This window comes from Megascapheus bottae, chromosome 11, assembly GCF_031878675.1.
Source record: "Megascapheus bottae isolate mThoBot1 chromosome 11, mThoBot2.hap1, whole genome shotgun sequence".
In the NCBI taxonomy this organism is placed as follows: Eukaryota; Metazoa; Chordata; class Mammalia; order Rodentia; family Geomyidae; genus Megascapheus; species Megascapheus bottae.
This window is the reverse complement of record NC_143519.1, coordinates 46105824-46126324: the sequence shown is the minus strand read 5'-3', so window position 1 is coordinate 46126324 and position 20501 is coordinate 46105824. Positions and strand designations below refer to the sequence as shown.

General features: G+C 36.8%; 1 protein-coding gene and 2 pseudogenes across 2 annotated transcripts in view; 1 reads left to right on the top strand and 2 right to left on the bottom strand.

The window, feature by feature from the left end:
* Ints6 (integrator complex subunit 6) overlaps window positions 1-20501 on the top strand; it is a 95937-nt gene that overhangs the window by 52618 nt on the left and 22818 nt on the right. For both annotated transcript variants that reach the window (XM_090342196.1, XM_090342197.1), the window contains exons 5-6: window positions 10430-10613; window positions 19533-19658. In XM_090342196.1, the coding sequence (XP_090198322.1) occupies window positions 10430-10613; window positions 19533-19658 (310 nt within the window). The remainder of the gene's footprint in view (window positions 1-10429; window positions 10614-19532; window positions 19659-20501) is intronic.
* LOC150057013 (calcyclin-binding protein pseudogene) lies at window positions 5819-6504 on the bottom strand (annotated as a pseudogene).
* Window positions 14362-14685, bottom strand: LOC150057012 (large ribosomal subunit protein eL42-like; annotated as a pseudogene).

Here is a 20501-nt window from a genome sequence, read left to right as displayed (position 1 = left end):
TATCAAAGGAAAGAAGAAAAAATAGGATTGTTTTCCTAATTTTTTTATTAAAGAATTTATTAACATTGATTTTTACATCATATTTCAAATGACATGTTTAACAAACAAGTGTTCAAGAAGTGAATTTCTATATACAATCACTGGCACTTAGTTTTTAGAACATAATCAAAATTAGGCTAAGGGTTTGTATAGCATAGATACATATAAATTATGAAATAAAACATTGTATCTATAGAGTCATGGTATTTTCCTAATTTTAAATGAGTTACATTTCCTTTTGTGTAGCTGTCAAGAAAACTGCAGAACATAGTAGATTGGTTATATCACTAAAATTAATCATCTTAAAAAGCCATGTAGAAAATTTTAATTGCATCAAGTTAATGAAAGCTTTGTAAATATAAACAATAATTTTCCTTGCTTATTGGTCCATTAGACTAAAGGTTTGCCATAATGATTACTATTTTAATGAATAATTTACTGGTTTTTGACAGTGGTATTCTTACTGATATGTTCGAGTATTTTGAGTACATAATATAAACATTTTTGCCATGTTTACCTAGTTGTATTCTTTCTTGTTTTGGATTTTTAAAAATGTAGTACATGGAACAGAAGATTCTAGATAGTATGTAGTCTCCTTTGTTCCCTTACATAGTGTCATTTACCTCTTTTCCTCTTTACAGAGCAACAATTGGGATTTTGTGTACAGTGTTCTTAAGTTTTGTTTTACTACATGTATATGTTGTGTATGTATACTAAATCTTGCTAACTTGTAGCAGTGTGTGTCTATACAGCTTTTTCATTTATATCATTTTTCATTTTGCCTTTTTTTTTTTTTTTGGCCAGTCCTGGGCTTGAGCTCAGGGTCTGAGCACTGTCCTTGGACTTTCTCAAGGCTAGAGCTCTACCCCTTGAGCCTCAGCACCACTTCTGGCTTTTTTCTATGTATGTGGTACCAAGGAATCGAACCCGGGTCTTCATGCATGCTAGGCAAGCACTTTAACCGCTAGGCCAAACTCCTGGCCCCATTATGGCATTTTTTAATCTAACATTATTCTGAACTCAAAGAGACATGTACAGCCATACAACATAAGAAATACATGTGGCTCACGCCTGTAATCCTAGCTACTCAGGAAGCTGAGATCTGAGGATCAAGATTCAGTGCCAGCCTGGGTACAAAAGAACCTGAGATTTTTTTTATCTCTGATTAACTTCTAGAAAATGGGAAGTGGGGGGGGGGGGGCTGGGAGTTTGGCCTAGTGGTTAAAGTGCTTGCCTAGCATGCACAAAGACCCGGGTTCGATTCCTTGGTACCACATACATACAAAAAAGCCGGAAGTGGTGCTGAGGCTCAAGTGGTAGAGCTCTAGCCTTGAGAAAGTCCCAGGACAGTGCTCAGGCCCTGAGCCAAAGCCCAGGACTGGCCAAAAAAAAAAAAAACAAAACAAAAAAACAAAAAAGAATAAGCGGGCATGCATTACCTTTTGGTAATTGCATCTGCGGTTTGAAAATGGGAAGTGGGGCTTGGCTTAAGGGTAGAGCGGTAGCCTTGAGCTGTAGAGCTCAGGGACAATGCCCTGGCCCAGGTGTTGGGGCATTAGCCTTGAGCTGAAGAGCTCAGGGTCAGTGCCCAGGCTGAGATCATGACCCCCCCCCCAAAAAAGTAGATTATGTTCTAGAGCAGCATAGATAAGGACAGTTTTTCCAATAAGTGGTGCTATGTCAACTAGAAGACCATTTAGGGTCTTACTGAAAACAGGTTTAATTGCAGGTAGGAGAACACTAAAGCTTTTAGAATAGCATATAGGAAAATGTCTTCATGATCTTTGAGGACATGAAAAGAAAACATATTTATAAATTGTTTTATGCAAAGATAGCATTAGCTGGGTGTGGTGGCGCTCACACCTGTAATCCTAGCTAAGCAGGAGGCTGAGATCTGAGGATCAAGGTTCAAAGCCAGTCCAGACACTAAAGAATGTGAGACTCTTACCTCCAATTAATCACTAGAAAACCAGAAGTGAGGTTGTGGCTCAAGGCATAGGGCGGTAGCCTTGAGCTGAGGAACTCAGGGACAGCACCCAGGCCCAGAGTTCAAGTCTCATGACCCACCAAAAAAAAAAGATAGCACTAGCTGGAATGTGGTGTAAAATGTGGCATAAGTACCTAAAATCCTCTCTATTCATGATGCAAAGGTAAGATTGTGAAAGGTCAGATTTGAAGTATAGACATAGGATCACTATGTCTGAGCTTAAGTATGAGTCTATGTTAGAAGAGGGTAGGAGTAAAAGGACTAGGGTGGAAGGAGATTGGGCATGTCAGTAGAGTACTACTCTCTTAGCAAGTATGAGCTTGAGGTCATGCATTTAAAACTTGGTATACCTCTTCAAAAAACAAACATAAAAAAGTAGGGAAAGAGGTTAACAAGTGAAGATTCCTGTAATGCCTGCATCCGGCCACAAAATTGTCAGCGTGAAAATTTTGATACTATTTGAAACTAATATGAAAAAGGAAATTCATTATTTTGAGGAGTCAAAAGATTTAATAGGTATTTCATAAAATAATAAGAAGGTCAATATGTATTTGAAAAAGTGATCATTGGGGCATTGGGAGTTTGGCCTAGTGGTAGAATGCTTGCTTAGCATGCATGAAGGATCCAGGTTTGATTCCTTAGTACAACACACATAGAAAAAAGCCAGAAATGGTACTGAGGCTCAGGTAGTAGAGCCCCTAGCCTTGAGAAAGACCAAGGACAGCGCACCTCAGGCCCTGAGCTCAAGCCCAGGACTGGCCAAAAAAAGTGATCATTGGGGCTGGCAAAATAGGGCTTAATGGTAGAGTGCTTGCATGAAGTGCTGAGTTTGATTCCTCAGTATCACATAAACAGAAAAGGCTGAAATTGGCACTGTGGCTCAAGTGGTTAGAGGCTCAAGGGTAGAGCCCAGGCTCTGAGTTTAAGCCCCACCATTGCCCCAACAGATATTGGTGAAATTGAAACTCCACTCAGGAACCAGTACACACATACACTAAAATGATAATGAAATTAGGCAGCTATATTAAATGTGTAAGGGAAACAAAGCAGCTAGTTTTCTCATACTGCTTTTTGGAGTCAACCACATAGGAAGACTATTGGGCAAGTTTGGGGGGAAGGGGGAAATTTGGATGTTTGATCTCTTTGCTGATGTTGACCACCCATTTGAGGTGCTCTTGCTTCAGCCTTCCAAGTGCTGAGATTACCAGCAGGTGCCACTGTTCCCGTTTTTTGTAGCTCTTTTCTGAGAGAAGTAAATATGACAAATACATGTGTATGCCATAAAGATGTACTTTTTTAATAGTGTGTTATACATAATAGAACTTAATCCAAATAACCTCTGGTTAGTAAAATAGATGTTATAATCATAATATAAGATTTCAGTAAGATGATCTACAACTACATGTAGTAATAAGTATGAATCAAAACTCTATAATGATGAAATAACCCATGAAACAAAGAGACTAGTTTATAATTTTATTTATGTAAAATTCAAAATCAGGTCAAGTACGAGTTGGGAGACTTAATAACTAAAGAGGGCATAAGTCATGTTATATATGTATATTCATTCAACTTGTGAAAATTCTTCAGACTTACATTTATGAGTTACATTGTTTTTATGTTTTTTTTTAAATTTTGGCCAGTTGTGGGGCTTGAACTCATGGCCTGAGCAATTTAAACTAAGTTAAACGTTTCTTTCTTTGGGGGGGGGGCAATTTTATGGGTATTAAATGGCATTTCATTGAAGTTTAATGTATATTATCTGATATGTAGTATATTTTAGTATTTTCCATGTGTTCTATATGATATGTATATGTATATATATACATATGTTTATATATGTATATGTGTGTATATATATACATACGTATGTATATGTATATGTGTGTATATATATATACATATATATATACTTGGGTATTCATTCATTTCAGGAAGTATATATTGTCCATTTTTCTAACAATTGATTTTGCTTTTCTTTTTAATTTATGCAGTTTTCTTTACTACTAAAGTCCTTGTGTTCACAAAGAATCCTTCCCTCTGTAATTTTTTTTTTTCACTTGAACTCAGGGTCTGAGCCCTGTTTGGGGGCTTTCTCAAGGCTAGAACTCTACCACTTGAGTCACAGCACCATTTCCAGCTTTTTTTTTTTTTTTTTTTTTTTGCCAGTCCTGGGCTTGAGCTCAGGGCCTGAGCACTGTCCTTGGACTTTCTCAAGGCTAGAGCTCTACCACCTGAGCCTCAGCATCACTTCTGGCTTTTTTCTATGTATGTGGTACCAAGGAATTGAACCTGGGTCTTCATGCATGCTAGGCAACACTCTACTAGGCCAAACCCCCTCTCCCACCGACTTATAAGAGGTTACTAGAAGAACTTCAGCTGTAAATTTTAGATTTTAAATTCAGTATAAAAGTTTTTTTTTTTTTCTTTGTGTCAGTCCTGAGGCTTGAACGTAGAGCTTGGGTGCTGTCCCTGTAATCCTCTTCCCTTCCTCCCGCTCAAAGTTAACACTATCACTTGAGCCACGGCTCCATTTTTAGCTTTTTGGTGGTTAATTGGAGATCTCAGCCTCTTGTAGCCAAGATTACAGGTGTGAGCCATTGGTACCTGGGAAGACTTGGAATACTTCCCTGCTTCTGTTTACTGGCCATTACTTACTCCTATTTTTTATGATACATCCCCCATTCCCCTGCTCCTCTCTGGTGTAGAGTTCGATAACAATCGAGAGTGGCAATAACAGAAAACATTGGTAGCTTATGTCTGTAATTGTAGCTACTCAGAAGGCTAGGTAGGAAAATCTGTGAGACTCATCTCCAGTTAACTACCAAAAAGCTAGAAGTGGAGCTGTTGCTCATATGGTAGAGGAAGTGAACAAGCTTGAGGATCAGCTCCTAGGCTCTGAGGTCTGGACCCCAGTATCGCCACACACACACACAAAAACAAAAAAGTAGAAATTTAACAAAAAGTTGCGCTCTCTCTCTCTCTCTCTCTCTCTCTCTCTCTCTCTCTCTCTCTCTCTCTCTCTCTCTCTCTCTTCTCTCTCTCTCTCTCTTTCTCTCTTTCTCTTTCTCTCGCTTTCGCTCTCTCTCTCTCTCCCTCCCTCCCTCTCTCGCCTCTCCTCTCTCTCCCCTTTCCCCTCTCCCTCTCTCTCTTCCCCTCCCCCCCTCTCCTTCTCACCTCCCTGCTCCTGTTTTTCTTTTCTTTTTTGGTGGGCAGTCTTGGGGCTCCAGAACTTGGTTCTGTCCCTGAGCTTCTTTTTGTTTAAGTCAAGTCCCCTACCACTTGAGACAGCACCGCTTGTGGCCTTTTCTGAATAGTTTATTGAAGACAAGAGTCTCACACACCTGTATGGGCTGGCTGTGAACCACAATCTTAGCCTCCTGAATAATCTAGGATTATAGGCATGAGCCACTGGTGCCTGGCTGGCAGAAAGTTTTTTTTTTTTAATGCAAAATTTTGACTTTAATCTTCTTACATTAGTGGGAAGTGGTAACAGTAACTCACACCATGCAAGTATTGTTTTCTACTTCCTAGCTGAATTAAAATACAGGTAGCATATTCCTTAGACAAAATTTATTTCAATGGACTGCCACATAATCAACCCCTTCTTAAAAAAAAATAACCAGGATACTAATGAAAGCATCTTTGGAGGAAGTGCTTAATAAGCATATTTTATTTAAGTAAATCCTCCAGTAGGAAATGGAGAATTCACTGCCTTTAACTTAAAAGGCTGTGTAAATATCTGTCCTACATTCCATTATTGGAAAATCAGTATTTCCACATCATGGTTCCAAGAGGATTTAAAAGTCTCAAAATTCTGGGTCTCCTTTGGCTTGCTTCTCTCTTGATTCCACCCAGGCTTTATTAATGGTGTGCTTCATATCATCATCTCCATCTTCATAAATTTTCTTTAGAACATTTATTAATCCCTCAATAGGATCTGCTTCAGTGTCATATGAAGGCTTTTCTTTCTCTTTGCACTCCTTTTCAACTTGAGTCAAGTAATCCCATCGTGCATTTTCTGCTTTCTTTCTACATAAGATGAGAACTGTATCCGTCTTGACTTTCTTGAACTGCCTTCTACAGAGATGGGCTTCAAGAGATTGTTCACTGTCATGGAGTAACTCTCCTCACTTAGATTCTTTCCCAAAGGATCAAATGACCTGTGTGTGAAATGCACCTGTACGTTCTCAGTGGTAACCAGATGAACGGCAGTTTAAGTAATGTAGATTTTCACAAACTTATCTGATCCCATTCATAATTACTAATTTTCACTGTATATCCAGTTGTAATGGGAGCAACAACAGCAGCTGGCTTTACACTATCAACTTGTGGTTTCTTCTGTGATTTCTGCTGCATCTTGTTCTTTTTCTATCTCAATCTTAGATTTTTTCAGTTGTAAGGGCATCGCGTATTCTTTTCCTAGTGCACTTTTCCAGTAATACTTTTACTTTTAGTTCCTCCAAAGCAGAAGCCATGGTCTGGGCAGGTCAGGCCAAAGGTCGAAACTGCCTGGCAGAAAGTTTTATAGAACTGAAATTGATAGGCATAAAAATGGTTCGAAGTACTTTGGTGACCCTTGTTGGCTTATTACTTGAAGTGAAATACATTTTTATTTAGCATGTATAACTAAAGATCAATTAGTTTATTGAATATTATCAATGTGAGAGATTCTTGTCATTACCAATTGTGAGTATATGTATAGACTATATAGTACATTTTATCCCCTGGAATTTTGAGGTGGTTTCACGCCTCCATTCTCAACAAAACAACTACATTAAGAATTGAAAGCCTTTTAGCCACTATCATTGGTGCTTTTATATTTCTGTGACCTTAGAAATTGATTAATGAGTTGGTAGCTGTGCTTCCAAAGTTTAGTAGCAACAGCAGCCCCAAAGGGCTTAGAGTTCTTGACTTCTTTGCACATGTCATAGAGCTTTTGAGGTTGGTGACCCTTCTTCAAAGAGCATCCTGGATTCTTCCGCCCAGATTTTATTTTGTTTTATTGAATTTTAATTTTATTTAATTTTTTTTGCCAGTCCTAGGGCTTGAACTCAGGGCCTGAGTATTATCTTTGGGCTTTCCTGAGGCTAGAGCTCTACCACTTGAGCCATAGCACCACTTGTGGCTTTTTCTATGTATGTGCTGTATTTTAATTTTAATTTTAGGTTACACTAGCTATACAGAGAGAGTACTCCACTCTGTGTGTAATCCTTATCTTTTCCAAAACAGTTTCAGCAGATTTCCTTGTTTAGTGAACTTCGTTGCAATCTATTTTGACTTATTCATCCTCTCATCACTGAACTTCTTTTCTTCAAGGCTAATTTTCTACCATTTGGAGCCACAGTGCTACTTTTGACTTTCTTTGAATAGTTTATTGGAGATGAGAGAGTCTCATTGATTTTCCTATCTGAACTGATAGTCTTTCAGATCAACCTCCTGAGTAGTTAGGATTCCAGGTGGCTTGTATGTTTGTTTGTTTGTTTTTGTGGGTCATGGGGCTTGAACTCTGTCTGGGCGCTGTCCCTGAGCCTTCAGCTCAAGGCTACCGCCCTACCCATGGGCCAAGCCCTACTTCCCGTTTTCTAGAGATTAATTGGAGATAAGGCTGGCTGTGAGCCTTGATCCTCAGATCTCAGCCTCTGGAGTAGCTAGGATTACAGGCATGAGCCACCGTGCCTGACTGACTATTTTGAAATTCTTTACTTTCTATTATTATTTTCCTTTCCCCTTCCTTCTCCAGCTCCTAAGTAGTTTCTTAGATTCATGTTTTATCTTTATAAAATAGCTATGTATATGGATCAATGAAACTGTTTATGTACATGTATATGAATATGTATGTCCTTTAGGCCTATTTTTTATATATGAGTGAAAATAGATTAGTCTTACAGCATATTCTCTTGGCACGAAGCTTTGGGAAACAGGTACTGACATAGCACACCTTCACTAAGAACTCTTCTTAGAGAAGAACCAGGGAGTGAGTGAGTGAGTGAGTGTGTGTGTGTGTGTGTGTGTGTGTGTGTGTGTGTGTTGTGTGTTGATTCTGGGACTTGCTTGTACTTGGAGCCCAGGCTCTGTCCCTCAGCTATTCTTTTTTGCTCAAGGACGAGTGCTCTACCATTTGAGCCACAGTTCCATTTCTGGCTTTCTTGATAGAGAAATTATAGGTAAGAGTTGCACAGACTTTCTTGCCTGGGCTGACTTCAAACCATGATTCTCAGATCTCAGTCTCCAAAGTAGTTTAGGATTATAGGCATTGAGCCACTAGTACCAGCTAGAATCAAAATTTTTAAATGGGTTTGACATAAGACAGTGAAGACACTTTGTTTTTGACCTGTTTTGATTTTTGAATTAGTATAGAATTGCTTAAAATTCATATTTACCAAGTCTAAAAATTACTGTAAGGAGAACAGATCTTGGTTGAAGAGGAAATAATTATAAACTAGCTGATAATTTAAACGTGTGTTCTGTGTTATAAAAAGACACTTAAAATATTTGTAGAAATAATAAATCCTTAACTGGGAGATTTATCTTTTTATTGTTTTTTTTTAAAGAATTTATTAACGTTGGTTTTTACATCATATTTTAAATGACAAGTTTAACAAACAAGTGTTCAAGGAGGGAATCTCTAAGGTTTATCTTTTTAAACTTCATAAGTGATAGGGATTTTTATATACCTAAGCACAATATCTTCAACAACATTTTTTTAGTAATTCCAGTAATGTGTATTTCCAGTTTCTCTGATTCTCTCAAAATCTTTGCTTTTGTTTATATTGTCTCTTATTTTACATTAGTTCTGATGCCCCACTCTACACCTTTGGCTTTTGCTTATTAAGATTCTTAAGAGTCTTAGAAAGGCAGAAAGACATTCTGATTAAGCAGGTCTAATGGGAATGATGAAAAACATACTGTGCTAAAGGATATAGCTATTTTGGTAAAATTCTGCTTCCACTTCCACTGCCATAAAGCCCTTTTTACATTTATTCACATATGAGAAGACACTATCATTAACATATTCTTTTTTCTTGGTTCAAGATTGGAAGTCAAATTTGGTACCCATGTCCATTTTTGCTCATTGGCTTTACCAACTGAGCCATGCCATCAACCCTCTTTAATACTTTTGATATGTAATTATTGACAAAATTTACTTTTATTTCATGCAAATGCTTTGAGAGTATATGTCTTTTATAAAATGAAGTATATTTAAAATTGCTATGGAATAAGATGTTTCAGGCTGCTAATGTATAACAGAAGTCCTGACATGAACTGAGATGGTTGTTATTGTTGTTGTTTTCTGAGACCTACATGTATACACACACATATAGCAATAGTAAGATTTATTTTATTTTATTTTTGACAGTCCTGAGCTTGAGCTCAGAGTCTGAGTACCTTGGACTTTCTCAAGGCTAGAGCTCTACCACTTGAGCCTCAGCGCCACTTCTGGCTTTTTTTCTATGTATGTGGTACCGAGGAATTGAACCTGGGACTTCATGCATACTAGGCAAGCACTCCACCACTAGGCCAAACTCCCGGCCCAGTAAGATTTATTTTTATTTTTATTATCAGTTGTGCTTGAACTCTGGGCTTGGATGTTGTCCCTGAGCTCTTCAGCTCAAGGCTACTGCCCTACCCCTACTAGCACCACTTCCAATAGTAAGATTTTTATCAGTTTTTTTCAGTTATTAAGTGATTTAATTAAAAATAGAATCACCTGATGGGTAGCTGAATATAAATGTGAAATATATTACATAGACTATTTCTTTCAAGTCAGTTCTTTACAATAAAAAGTAAGAAAAAGCATGTGTGCATAGTATTAGGTATATATGACGTGTTTTTTTTTTTTTAATTTCTTTCTTTATTTATTGCCTGTCCTGGGCCTTGAACTCAGGGCCTGGGCATTGTGCCTGAGCTTCTTTTGCTCAAGGCTAGTGCTCTACCACTTGAGCTCCACTTCTGCTGTGTATGTGATACTGAGGAATTCAACCGAGGGCTTTATGCACGCTAAGAGAGTACTGCTATACCACATGTTTTTATTATTTATCTATTTTTATTTTTTTGTTGGTTGTCTTTGAACTCAGGGCCTGGTGTTATCCCCAACCCTCTTTGTGTTCAAGGATAGCACTTTACTACTTGAGCCATATCACCACTTCCAGTTTTCTGGGATAGCCACTAGAATTAGAGTCTCATGGGACTTTCCTGCCCCATTTGGCTTTGAAATCCTTAGATCTCAACCACCTGAGTAGCTAGGATTACAGGCATGAGCTACCAGTGCCTTACTTTGTTTTTATTTTTTAACTTGTTATTTTAGAATGGTAGGAAACTCAAAGTTTTAATATGTGTCTAAAAAGTAGTGTCTAGAAAGGTTACTGATTTTGCTGTTACTGTTTTCCCTGTTATTTTCAGCTCCATTTACCTCTTAATTCACCTTTGCCTGGAAGTGAATTGACCAAGGAACCTTTTCGTTGGGATCAGAGACTCTTTGCATTAGTGTTGCGGTTGCCTGGCACTATGTCAGTAGAATCAGAACAGTTGACAGGTGTTCCTTTAGATGACTCTGCCATCACACCCATGTGTGAAGTGACTGGTGGTAAGTTTGTGCAGGGATGGAGGGAGGGAGTGTTTTTTTGTTTTGTTTGTGTGCTTCCTTTTGCTGGCAGTAATTCAATGACTTAAAGCAGAGATTTTCTGAATCTGTTAAAATGTATACTTCCAAAACTGATTTTTGTTGTTGTTTACCAAGGTAACAAGTTAATTAATTTATAAGGGATAGTCTGTAATCTTGATTTGAAGAGAGTGTGATTACTGCTATTGGATCTCATAATGAGTGATTTTTTTTTTAACCCAAATTGAAATGGCTGAAGTTAATACCCAAGTTTTCCTATCTACAATTATCACCAACAATTTAGACATGCTGTAACATTATTTTCTGTAAACAGTGTTCTCAGAAGCATTTCATTATCCAGTTGATGGGTAGTTACCTTTACAATTTTTTTTCCGAGGCAAGGGAGTAGGAAGGTAAATTAGAGGAAACGGTAGTGAAGTTTATTTATTTATTTTTATTTATTTATTTTTTTGCCAGTCCTGGGGCTTTAACTCAGGGCCTGAGCACTGTCCTTGGGCTTTCTCAAGGCTAGGGCTCTACCACTTGAACCACAGCACCACTTCTGTCTTTTTTTTTCTATGTATGTGGTTCTGAGGAATCAAAACCAAGTCTTTGTGTATGCTAGGCAAACAACCACTAGGCCAAACTCCGGCCATTAGTGAAATTTTATGCAACTTTATGGATCCCTTCTCTCTATCTCTCTCTCTCTTTATCTCTCTCTCTCTCTCTCTCTCTTACTTTCTTTCTTTCTTTCTTTCTAATTTTGCCAGTCCTGGGCTTGAGCTCAGGGCCTGAGTGCTGTCCTTGGATTTTCTCAAGGCTAGAGCTCTACCACTTGAGCCTCAGCACCACTTCCTTCTACAATGGGTAGATTTATTTTATGTAGATATATATTGATTGCTTCACATAATGGTTAATGGATTGGAATAGATAGATATGCATTGACTGCTTACTATATACCAAGAGTTGTCCTAAACCTTAGGGCTCAATACCTACTAATGAGTAACACATACATGGGAATAGTGTTTCATAGAGCTTTTGTCTCACCTAAGGCATCCTATTATTTCACCCATGAGCGGCCTCCAGTGTGGTCTCTATATATAGTCGGGCTCTACACTGTCAATTATAACTTTGCTCCAAAGGAAGAAGAAGGTATGAGTTTTAATTAGTATTTTAGGTGACTTTTCTTATAATATTCTATGAGTTTGGGCAGTCTACAAACTTAAGGGCAACTACGATAAGCCTTGTAAATAGAGCTATTTGAAGTAGGTAAGTAATAATATTTACATTATTAAATGTTTCTATTTTAGAGGATTTGCTGAATTGTAATGCCTTTATGATTTAGTTCACAGAAGAAAGAAGGTACATATATGTCTAATTTTAACATTTATTGTTAACATTTCCTGTACATTTGTAATATTGTTAGTAAAGTAACTGCTTTTTTTTAAATTATAGAATTACTTTTGTAGTTATAAAATATTTCACCTTTAAATTGATCTACTTGAAAGATTCTGTATTGTTGTTTTTAATCTAGAATTTTTTTCTTCAGTGATTGTAAAAGACTTTGTAGTTGCAACTTACATGTTTTCACATTGGAATTTGCTTATCACAACTTATTTTGAAATTAACTTAAAATTATGGTAAAGTTCTGATACTACATGTACTAAAATATAATGTTTGGGGGTATGAAATATTCAAAGTATGAAATGAAGTGAATAATTAAACAGAAAGGATCTGAAAAGAACTTTGGGATATAGTATAGTAATTGGTAATCTTTAGGAATATCTCTAGAGTTGGAGGATTCAAAGTTACTCTTAGTGTAGCAATGTATTGGTATCAGAAGAATTAGTCAAGAAATAAAAAAAAATTACTGAGGGAAGTTTTAGAGCTAAAGTACCAGAGAAGTAGTAAGAACAACAAACACTAATACCCTCTAATATTGTGCTAAACAACTATGCAGTCACTAACAGTCTTGTGTATCTTTTTAGATTAGTAGCAACAAGAAATATGTGTATATGTGTTATGAAAATTGATTTTTTTCACATTATGTAATTCATGTTCCAGTAAAAAGTACATTGTTAATACCTTTATATATGCATTTTTATTTTATTTATTTTTATTAAAGAATTTATTAACATTGATTTTTACACCATATTTCAAATAACATTTAACAAACACATATTCAAGAAGAGAATCTATATACAATCACTGGCACTTAAGATTTTTGAACATAATTAAAATTAGGCTGAGGGTTTGAATGTCATAGATACATATTATATATGCATTTTTAAAAAGCTATACAGTGTCATTGTAAGCATTTTTCTTTGTAGATACTGAGTGCCCACTGTATTCCACATGACAGTTCTTGATGCTGGTAATACATTAGGAATGATAGACAAAATTTGTAATTTTGGATTTAGAGACAAAATTATATGAAGTAAAATATGGATTTTAGGAAGAGTACATACTATTGGGGAAAATTAGAGATAGAGATTAGAGAATAACTTGAAGCTGAGAGTGGTTATTCTTAGCTAAGTTTGCTTTTGAAGAGGTGATCTAGCTTACTTAGGGAGGAGTAGAGAGTAACTGCTAGGTTTAGAAAGGTGTGTAGTAGCCAAATATTGACTAACTTTCTGGTCCATAGTATTATTTTTTTTTTCTGTTTTCCAGCTCTTATGGAAGTCATTGAATAGTTTTTGATAGAAAATAACATCTGAGTTCTATATCTTTTTTTAAAATTTTTGGGATAATGTATAAGTTACACTCATAACCATTTGTAACCAGGTGCCATTATTTCTCACACATTGATACCCCTTCTCATGTTTTTGTCCCCGTTTCTAAGGTTTTGGGGGTTTTTTTTGGTAGTGGGGATCAAACCCAGGATGTTGCACTTGCTAGGCAAGCGCTTTGTCACTGAACTACATTCCAGCCATCTAAGTTCTATATCTTAAAGATGAAAATATAGAGTGGCAAAAATGGAAACAGACTGTATAGGAGATGATTGTACTTTGATCTACATAGCTCAATTTAGGCGTGGTAAGAAGTGATATGATGCAAAGCCACAACCAAGGATGAGGGCAAAGAGTAAAAGGAATTGAGGATGATTCTCAGATGATTCAGTTAGCTTGAACCATTAGTGATGAATGACTGTGCTATGAATTTGCATGAGCATAGTGGCAGGGAAAGAAGAAGGGACAAGGATGATACCAAATTAATAAGTGTCTAATAGAACAGGTGCCAGTGGCTCACATGCATAATCCTAGCCACTTGAGAGACTGATATCTGGAAGATTACAATTTCAAGCAAGTCCTTGCAGGAAAACTAGAGGCTCCATCTCCAATTAACTAGCAAAAAGCCCAACTAGAAGCATGATTCAAGTGGTAGAACATCAGATATGAGCAAGCAAGCCACGTACTTTTTTTTGTCTAATACTGGCCAAAAAAAAATCCGATAGAAATATTGGTAAAAATATCAAAAAAAATGAGAAGTTTATTTAAAAGATTTTAGGCTTTTCTAGATTAAATAGATTTAACTTTGTTGTTTTGTAAGGACCGTTAGTTACCTCAAATTAGAAGTGTTCTTTTGCTGCTTTTACCAAGATGTGAGTGTTGACTTTAGACTTGCTATATTCAGTTTAGCTTTTTTTTTTTAATTTGACCTCAAGATTGTCTTCATAACAAGAGATGGAATTTAGACATCACGGTGATACTGTTTTTATAATAAAAGTTTCAGCTTAGAACTGGATCATCTGCCCCTTTCTTTTATCTCCACCCAGTTCAAATGTTTGTATCTTTTAATAGCTAGCATTCTCTTAGATCTGCAGTTGGGCTCAACACATTCAAGTCTCAGTACAATTTTCTTTGTGGTCTTAGCTTTTTTCCAGAAAATTGGCTTAGTTTAATCACCATAGCCATTCTGTTTTCTGTCATAGCGATGTTTTCTCTAGGCCTAAAGAGAATCCTTGCTCTTCATGTACTGTGTTACTTTGTGAGGCTGGTGCTTGCCTCACTTCTTACAGAAAGTCCGGCGGGTTTTGGGAACGTTAACCATGATGGCATGAAACCTGCAGCAGCGCCAAAAGCTCAGTTTAGCTTTTTTGTGTGTGATATCAACATGATAAAAAATGAGCCAACTTGTCTCAAACAGATCTTTTCCATCTCCAACTTGACTATCTAGATTACAGATACAAACCACAATGCTCAGTTATTCTAATCTGTTTAGCGGTGGCATGGGTGGCTCATGCCTATAAAGGTGTACACTGATGCAGTTTTTTGTTTGTTTTCTTCTGTTGGTTGTGGGGCTTGAATTCTGAGCCTGGGCACTGTCCTTGAGCACTTTAGCTCAAGGCTAGTACTCTACCACATTTAGCCACAGCAACACCACTTCAGATTTTCTGGGAGTTAATTAGATATAAAATCTCGTAGACTTGTGCCCTAGCTGTCTTTGAACCATGATCCTCAGATCTCAGCCTTCTGAGTTAGCAAGGATTATTGGCGTGGGCTACTGGTCCCCAGCAATATTATTACCGTTTTTTTCCACAGTTACAGTGCTTTTAGAAACTTGATGCTTTGGTGAAAATATATGTTCTAAGGGGTGAGAGAAGCATTATCAGGATATAAGATTTAAATTACATAGGATGTAAGATTTTTACTTTACAAACTTTGTCATTTTAGTTTCAAAATAATTAGTGGATTTTTATTTGTTATTTATAATGGGTAGATTTTTTGTTGTTGTTTGTTTCTTGTATGTGTATGTGCTGATATTGGGGCTTGAACTCTCAGGGCCTGGACCCTGTCCCTTACCTTCTTTGCTCAAAGCTTAGCGCTTTACCATTTGAGATTTCCGAGCTTTTTGGTGGTTAATTGTGAGTAAGAGTTTCATAGATTTTCCTACCTAAGTTAGCTTGAACTGAGATCTTCATGTCTCACTGTCCTAAGTAGCTATGATGACAGGTGTGAGCCATGGGCGCCTGACCATGATGAATTTTAGTTGCTAAGTATCTCCTGTTTATTTTTTTAATTTCCAAAAGTTTTTATTAGTAGTTATATATCATACTAAGATCATAAATTTATTTTCTATTTGATAAATTAATGGCATCAGTTAGAAGAGTAGACAGAATTAACCATAGTTTCTTTCTTTCTTTCTTTCTTTCTTTTTTTTTGTGGGTCATGGAGCTTGAACTTGGCCTGGATGCTGTCCCTGAGCTCTTCAGCTCAAGACTATTGCCCTACCCTTGAACCAAGCCCCCTTCCCTTTTTCTAGAGGTTCTTTGTTTGTTTTCTTTTGTGGGTCATGGGGATTGAACTCGGCCTGGCCTGGGCACTGTCCCTGACCTCTTTAGCTCAAGAGTACTGCCTTTTTTCTAGAGGTTAATTGGAGTTAAGAGTCCTTGGCTGGCTTTGAACCTTGATCCTCAGAGCTCAGCCTCTATGAATAAGTAGGATTACCACCACTAAACAGATTATTTTTAAATGATTAGAACAACTGAGCATTGTGGTTTGTTTCTGTATTCTAGATAGTCAAGTTGGAGATCTGTTTGAGAAAAGACCAGTGAAAAAGTTTTTTGGGGTTTGTTTTTTCCCAGTTGTGGGGCTTGAACTCAGGGGCCGAGCACTGTCCTTGGACTTTTCTCAAGGCTAGAGCTCTACCACTTGAGTTACAGCACCACTTCCAGCTTTTTTCTATGTATGTGGTACCGAGGAATCAAACACATGTCCTGGTGCATGCTAGGCAAGCACTCTACCACTAGGCCAAACTCCCAGCCCCTCAAAAAGTTTTTTGAGATTCATTTCAGTCATTATGCTGGATATGGTGATAAAAAACCTGCCATGCTCACTACCAGGGAGGCCTTAGGGAAGGTGAGGCAAAACTATGATATCCTCTCTGAAAAATAAGCTAAAACAAACAAAAAAGGATTAGGGGATGAGGCTTTCATGGTTGAGTGCTTGCTGAGCAAACCACTGAAAACAAGAGATGACAATAAGAGTAGACATGGGTATAGGAGTTTCATAATTACCAGAGTCATTGCTTATCATATAATGTTTATTTTTTAAGTATTGAATCATATATTTTTTATTAAAGAATTTATTAATGTTGATTTTTACATCATATTTTAAATGACAAGTTTAACAAACAAGTGTTCAAGGGACTTAGTATTTAGAATTTAATGAAAATTAGGCTAAGGGTTTGTATATCATAGATACATATTAATTTGTGAAGTAAAACATTATATCTATAGAGTCATAGGTTTTTATGTCTATACAGTTATGTTTATATTTCCATTACCATGTCCATAGCTTTGAGTATGCAGTTATTGAGTCCTCGCTCTTGTACTGTTTGGATCTGATATCCACGAATTAAGGATACCATGCGCTTTTTGTTCCTTAGGTCTTGACTTGTCTCACTCAACATGATTCGCTCTAGGTTCATCCACTTCCCTGAGAATGCCATTATTTTATCTTGTCTGTTGGCTATGTAGAATTCCATTGTGTATATATACCACATTTTCTGTATCCATTCATCTGCAGTAGGGCATCTGCATTGTTTCCATCGCCTGACTATTGTGAATAGTGCAGAGATGAACATAGCTGAGCAGGTGTCCTTATAATACCTTGGGTCATGCTGTTCAGGAGAGATGCCCAGAAGTGGTATGGCGGGATCATAGGGAAGGTCTATTTTCAGTTCTTTAAGAAACCTCCACACTGGGGCCAGGAGTTTGGCCTAGTGGTTAAAGTGCTTGCCTAGCATGTGCGAAGACCTGGGTTCAATTCCTTGGTACCACATACATAGAAAAAAGCCGGAAGTGGTGCTGAGGCTCAAGTGGTAGAGCTCTAGCCTTGAGAAAGTCCAAGGACAGTGCTCAGGCCCTGAGCTCAAGCCCAGGACTGGCAAAAAAAAAAAAAAAAAAAAAACCTCCACACTGCTTTCCAGAGTGGATGAACTAGTTTGCAATCCCACCAGCAGTGTAGTAGGGTTCCTTTTTCTCCACAACCCCGCCAGCATCTGTCATTGTCTGAGTTCCAAATCTTGGCCATTCTTGTTGGGGTAAGGTGGTATCTTAGGGTTGTTTTTATTTGCATTTCCTTTATGACCATAGATGATGAACATTTTCTCATATGCTTTTCTGACATTTTAATCTCTTCTGATAAGTCTCTCTTTAGTGCCCTTGCCCATTTAGTGAATGGTTTATTGGGTTTGGGGGGGATTAGTTTCTTGAGTTCTCTGTAGATATTGGATATTAAGCATTTGTCAGATGTATTGTCGGTGAATATCTTTTCCCAGTTGGTTGTCTCTTTCCCTACTTTTGTGACTGTTTTTATCTGTACAGAAACTTTTTTATTTTTAGGTAGTCCCATTTATCGAGTCTCTCTCCAATCTGTTATGACCCTGGGATTCTGTTCAGTAATCTTTTGCCTATGCCTGTGAGTTCCAGTGTCTCTCCTACTTTATTATGTAGCAGTTTTCGGTCTGACATTGAGGTCTTTGATCCACTTTGAGTTAATGCTTGTGCATGGCGAAAGGCTAGAGTCAATTTTTAGTTTTCTGCATGTGGCTGCCCAGTTTTGCCAGCACCAATAATTGAATAGACTGTGTTTGTTCCATTGTATATCTTTGGCTCCTTTGTCAAATACAAGTTGCCTATAGTTATGTGATTCTATTTCTGGGTCTTCTATTCTGTTCCACTGATCTTCTGGTCTGGTTTTGTGCCAATACCAAGCAGTTTTTGTTATTATGGCTCTATAGTAGAGTTTGAAGTCTGATATTATAATACCACCAGCATTGTTGTATGAATCATTTTTTAAAGGACTGAATCGTTACTTCCTTTTACTAAGTAGCCTTTACAAAGTGGGTAAATTGATTTGTCAAATACGATAAAGCTTTTGTTTACAAATAATTGGCTGAATTTGTATAATAATAGGGCTTCATATTGAGCTTATTGTAAATAATATTACAGGGTATTTGGTTGAAGATTGATTTTTACCTGTTGTAAAGGCCTTTAATATTTCGTGTAGATCAACATTTTATAGTAGAAATTAAAATTAATTAAAATATCAGAGGAGCAAATTAGGAACAAGGCTTCTGTTGCTCGAGCCTGTAATTCCAGCTACTCAGGAGGCTGAAATTTGAGGTTCATGGTTCAAAGCCAGCCTGGGCAGAAAAAAACTCTGATCTTATGAGAGGTAACACTAATTTCCAATAATCTTAATAATCTTCAGTTAGCCATCAAAAGTGGAGAAGTGAAACAGTAACTCAAGTGGTAGAATACTAACCTTGAACCAGAAAGCTCAGGACACTGACTAGGCCTTGAATTTAAGCTCCAGGACGGACACACACACACACACACACACACACACACACACACGCCTTGAATTTAATCTCCAGGACACACACACACACAGACACACACGGCAAGATAGTAATTTTCAACTGTTTAACCCAAGTGAAACTCAGAAAAACATGTTACCATTAATATCAAGATATAGATATTTAAAATAATCAGCAGCCTACAAACCAGTTAAATAATTATTATTTACTGCTAAATGTGTCTCAGGGTTGGTTGGATTGGTACTGAAGGTTGTATGTGTATTGTGTTAAAAGGTATATTGCCAGAATAGTGTTTTATACATACCATACCTAGTGTATCTAACTTTTTTCATTGTCATTTGTTCACATTGAGTTTTCTTTGTTTCCTGCACTTAGAAGAAAAAAAATTTATACTCACAAGATGGGCTTGTTGTTTGGAAGTAATTTTTGTTGATTCTCTGTAAGATTATGAAATGTCAACCTTTACCATTGAATTTCTGTTCATTAGTCTGAAACCCTGCCTCTAGTTTTTACTAAAAGGTAGGAGGTCTTACAACTAACTAGTTTACTTTATTCTTTATTTTTTATGTTTTATCTTAGGCCGTTCATACTCTGTATGTTCTCCAAGAATGCTTAATCAGTGTCTGGAGTCCTTGGTGCAGAAAGTACAAAGTGGGGTCGTAATAAACTTTGAAAAAGCAGGACCAGACCCTTCCCCTGTAGAAGGTATTATTGAATTTTTCTTGTAGACATATGAATTTGCTTTTAAATTATTAAACTAGAAGTGAAAACCTATAAATTGGCCTTAAGATCAGCAAGGTCAAATTATCAACGTGTTAAAACTAATCTCATTTCTTCTAAACGTCTTTTTAAAGCATTTCTAGATAAACTTACTTGTCTTCTCTAGATATAATCACCTGTCCAGTATTTTGCTTTTCCAATGTCCCTATTAAGTCAGTGTTCTGCCTTAGGTGAGTAATTTCTTAACTACTTTTGTTCCAAGGATTAACTAATCAGAACTAATGATTTCTGAGGTCCAAAATTGAGGAATCAAGTTTTTAAGCTCTTGCCTAGCCTCACAGATCTTCACTCTATTTTATAATCATGAACTATTTACAAGAGCCAGTGAGTCTAAGGTGTTACAGTAGAACCTATGGATGGTTTGTAAACTGAGATTTATTTCAAAAATTAGAGAGTCATTTATTAATGACCCTTGGTACATGTGTCCTACTAGGTGAAGTAATTGGGAGACAAGAAAGAATACAGAGTTTAATATGTATGTTGAGGAAGTATAAAGAGTAGGTAGATGATAAGACTTAAATTGTATCATTGTGTCTGGTTTTTAAAAATGAATATAAAAATTGTTACACATAGAATGTACCTTTACTTGGTTTAGATACTGACTAAATGTTTACTGAATATGTTGAAAAGAAGAATTGTTCTTTTGCTAGAACTTACTTGGATCAAACGTAGATTTTTTTGTGTATAAATTTGTGGAGGGATTTTTTTTGTTTCCTTTTTGTTACTAGACTTCAGTAAAAGTGATTTGTAAGGAATAATTCTTAAATT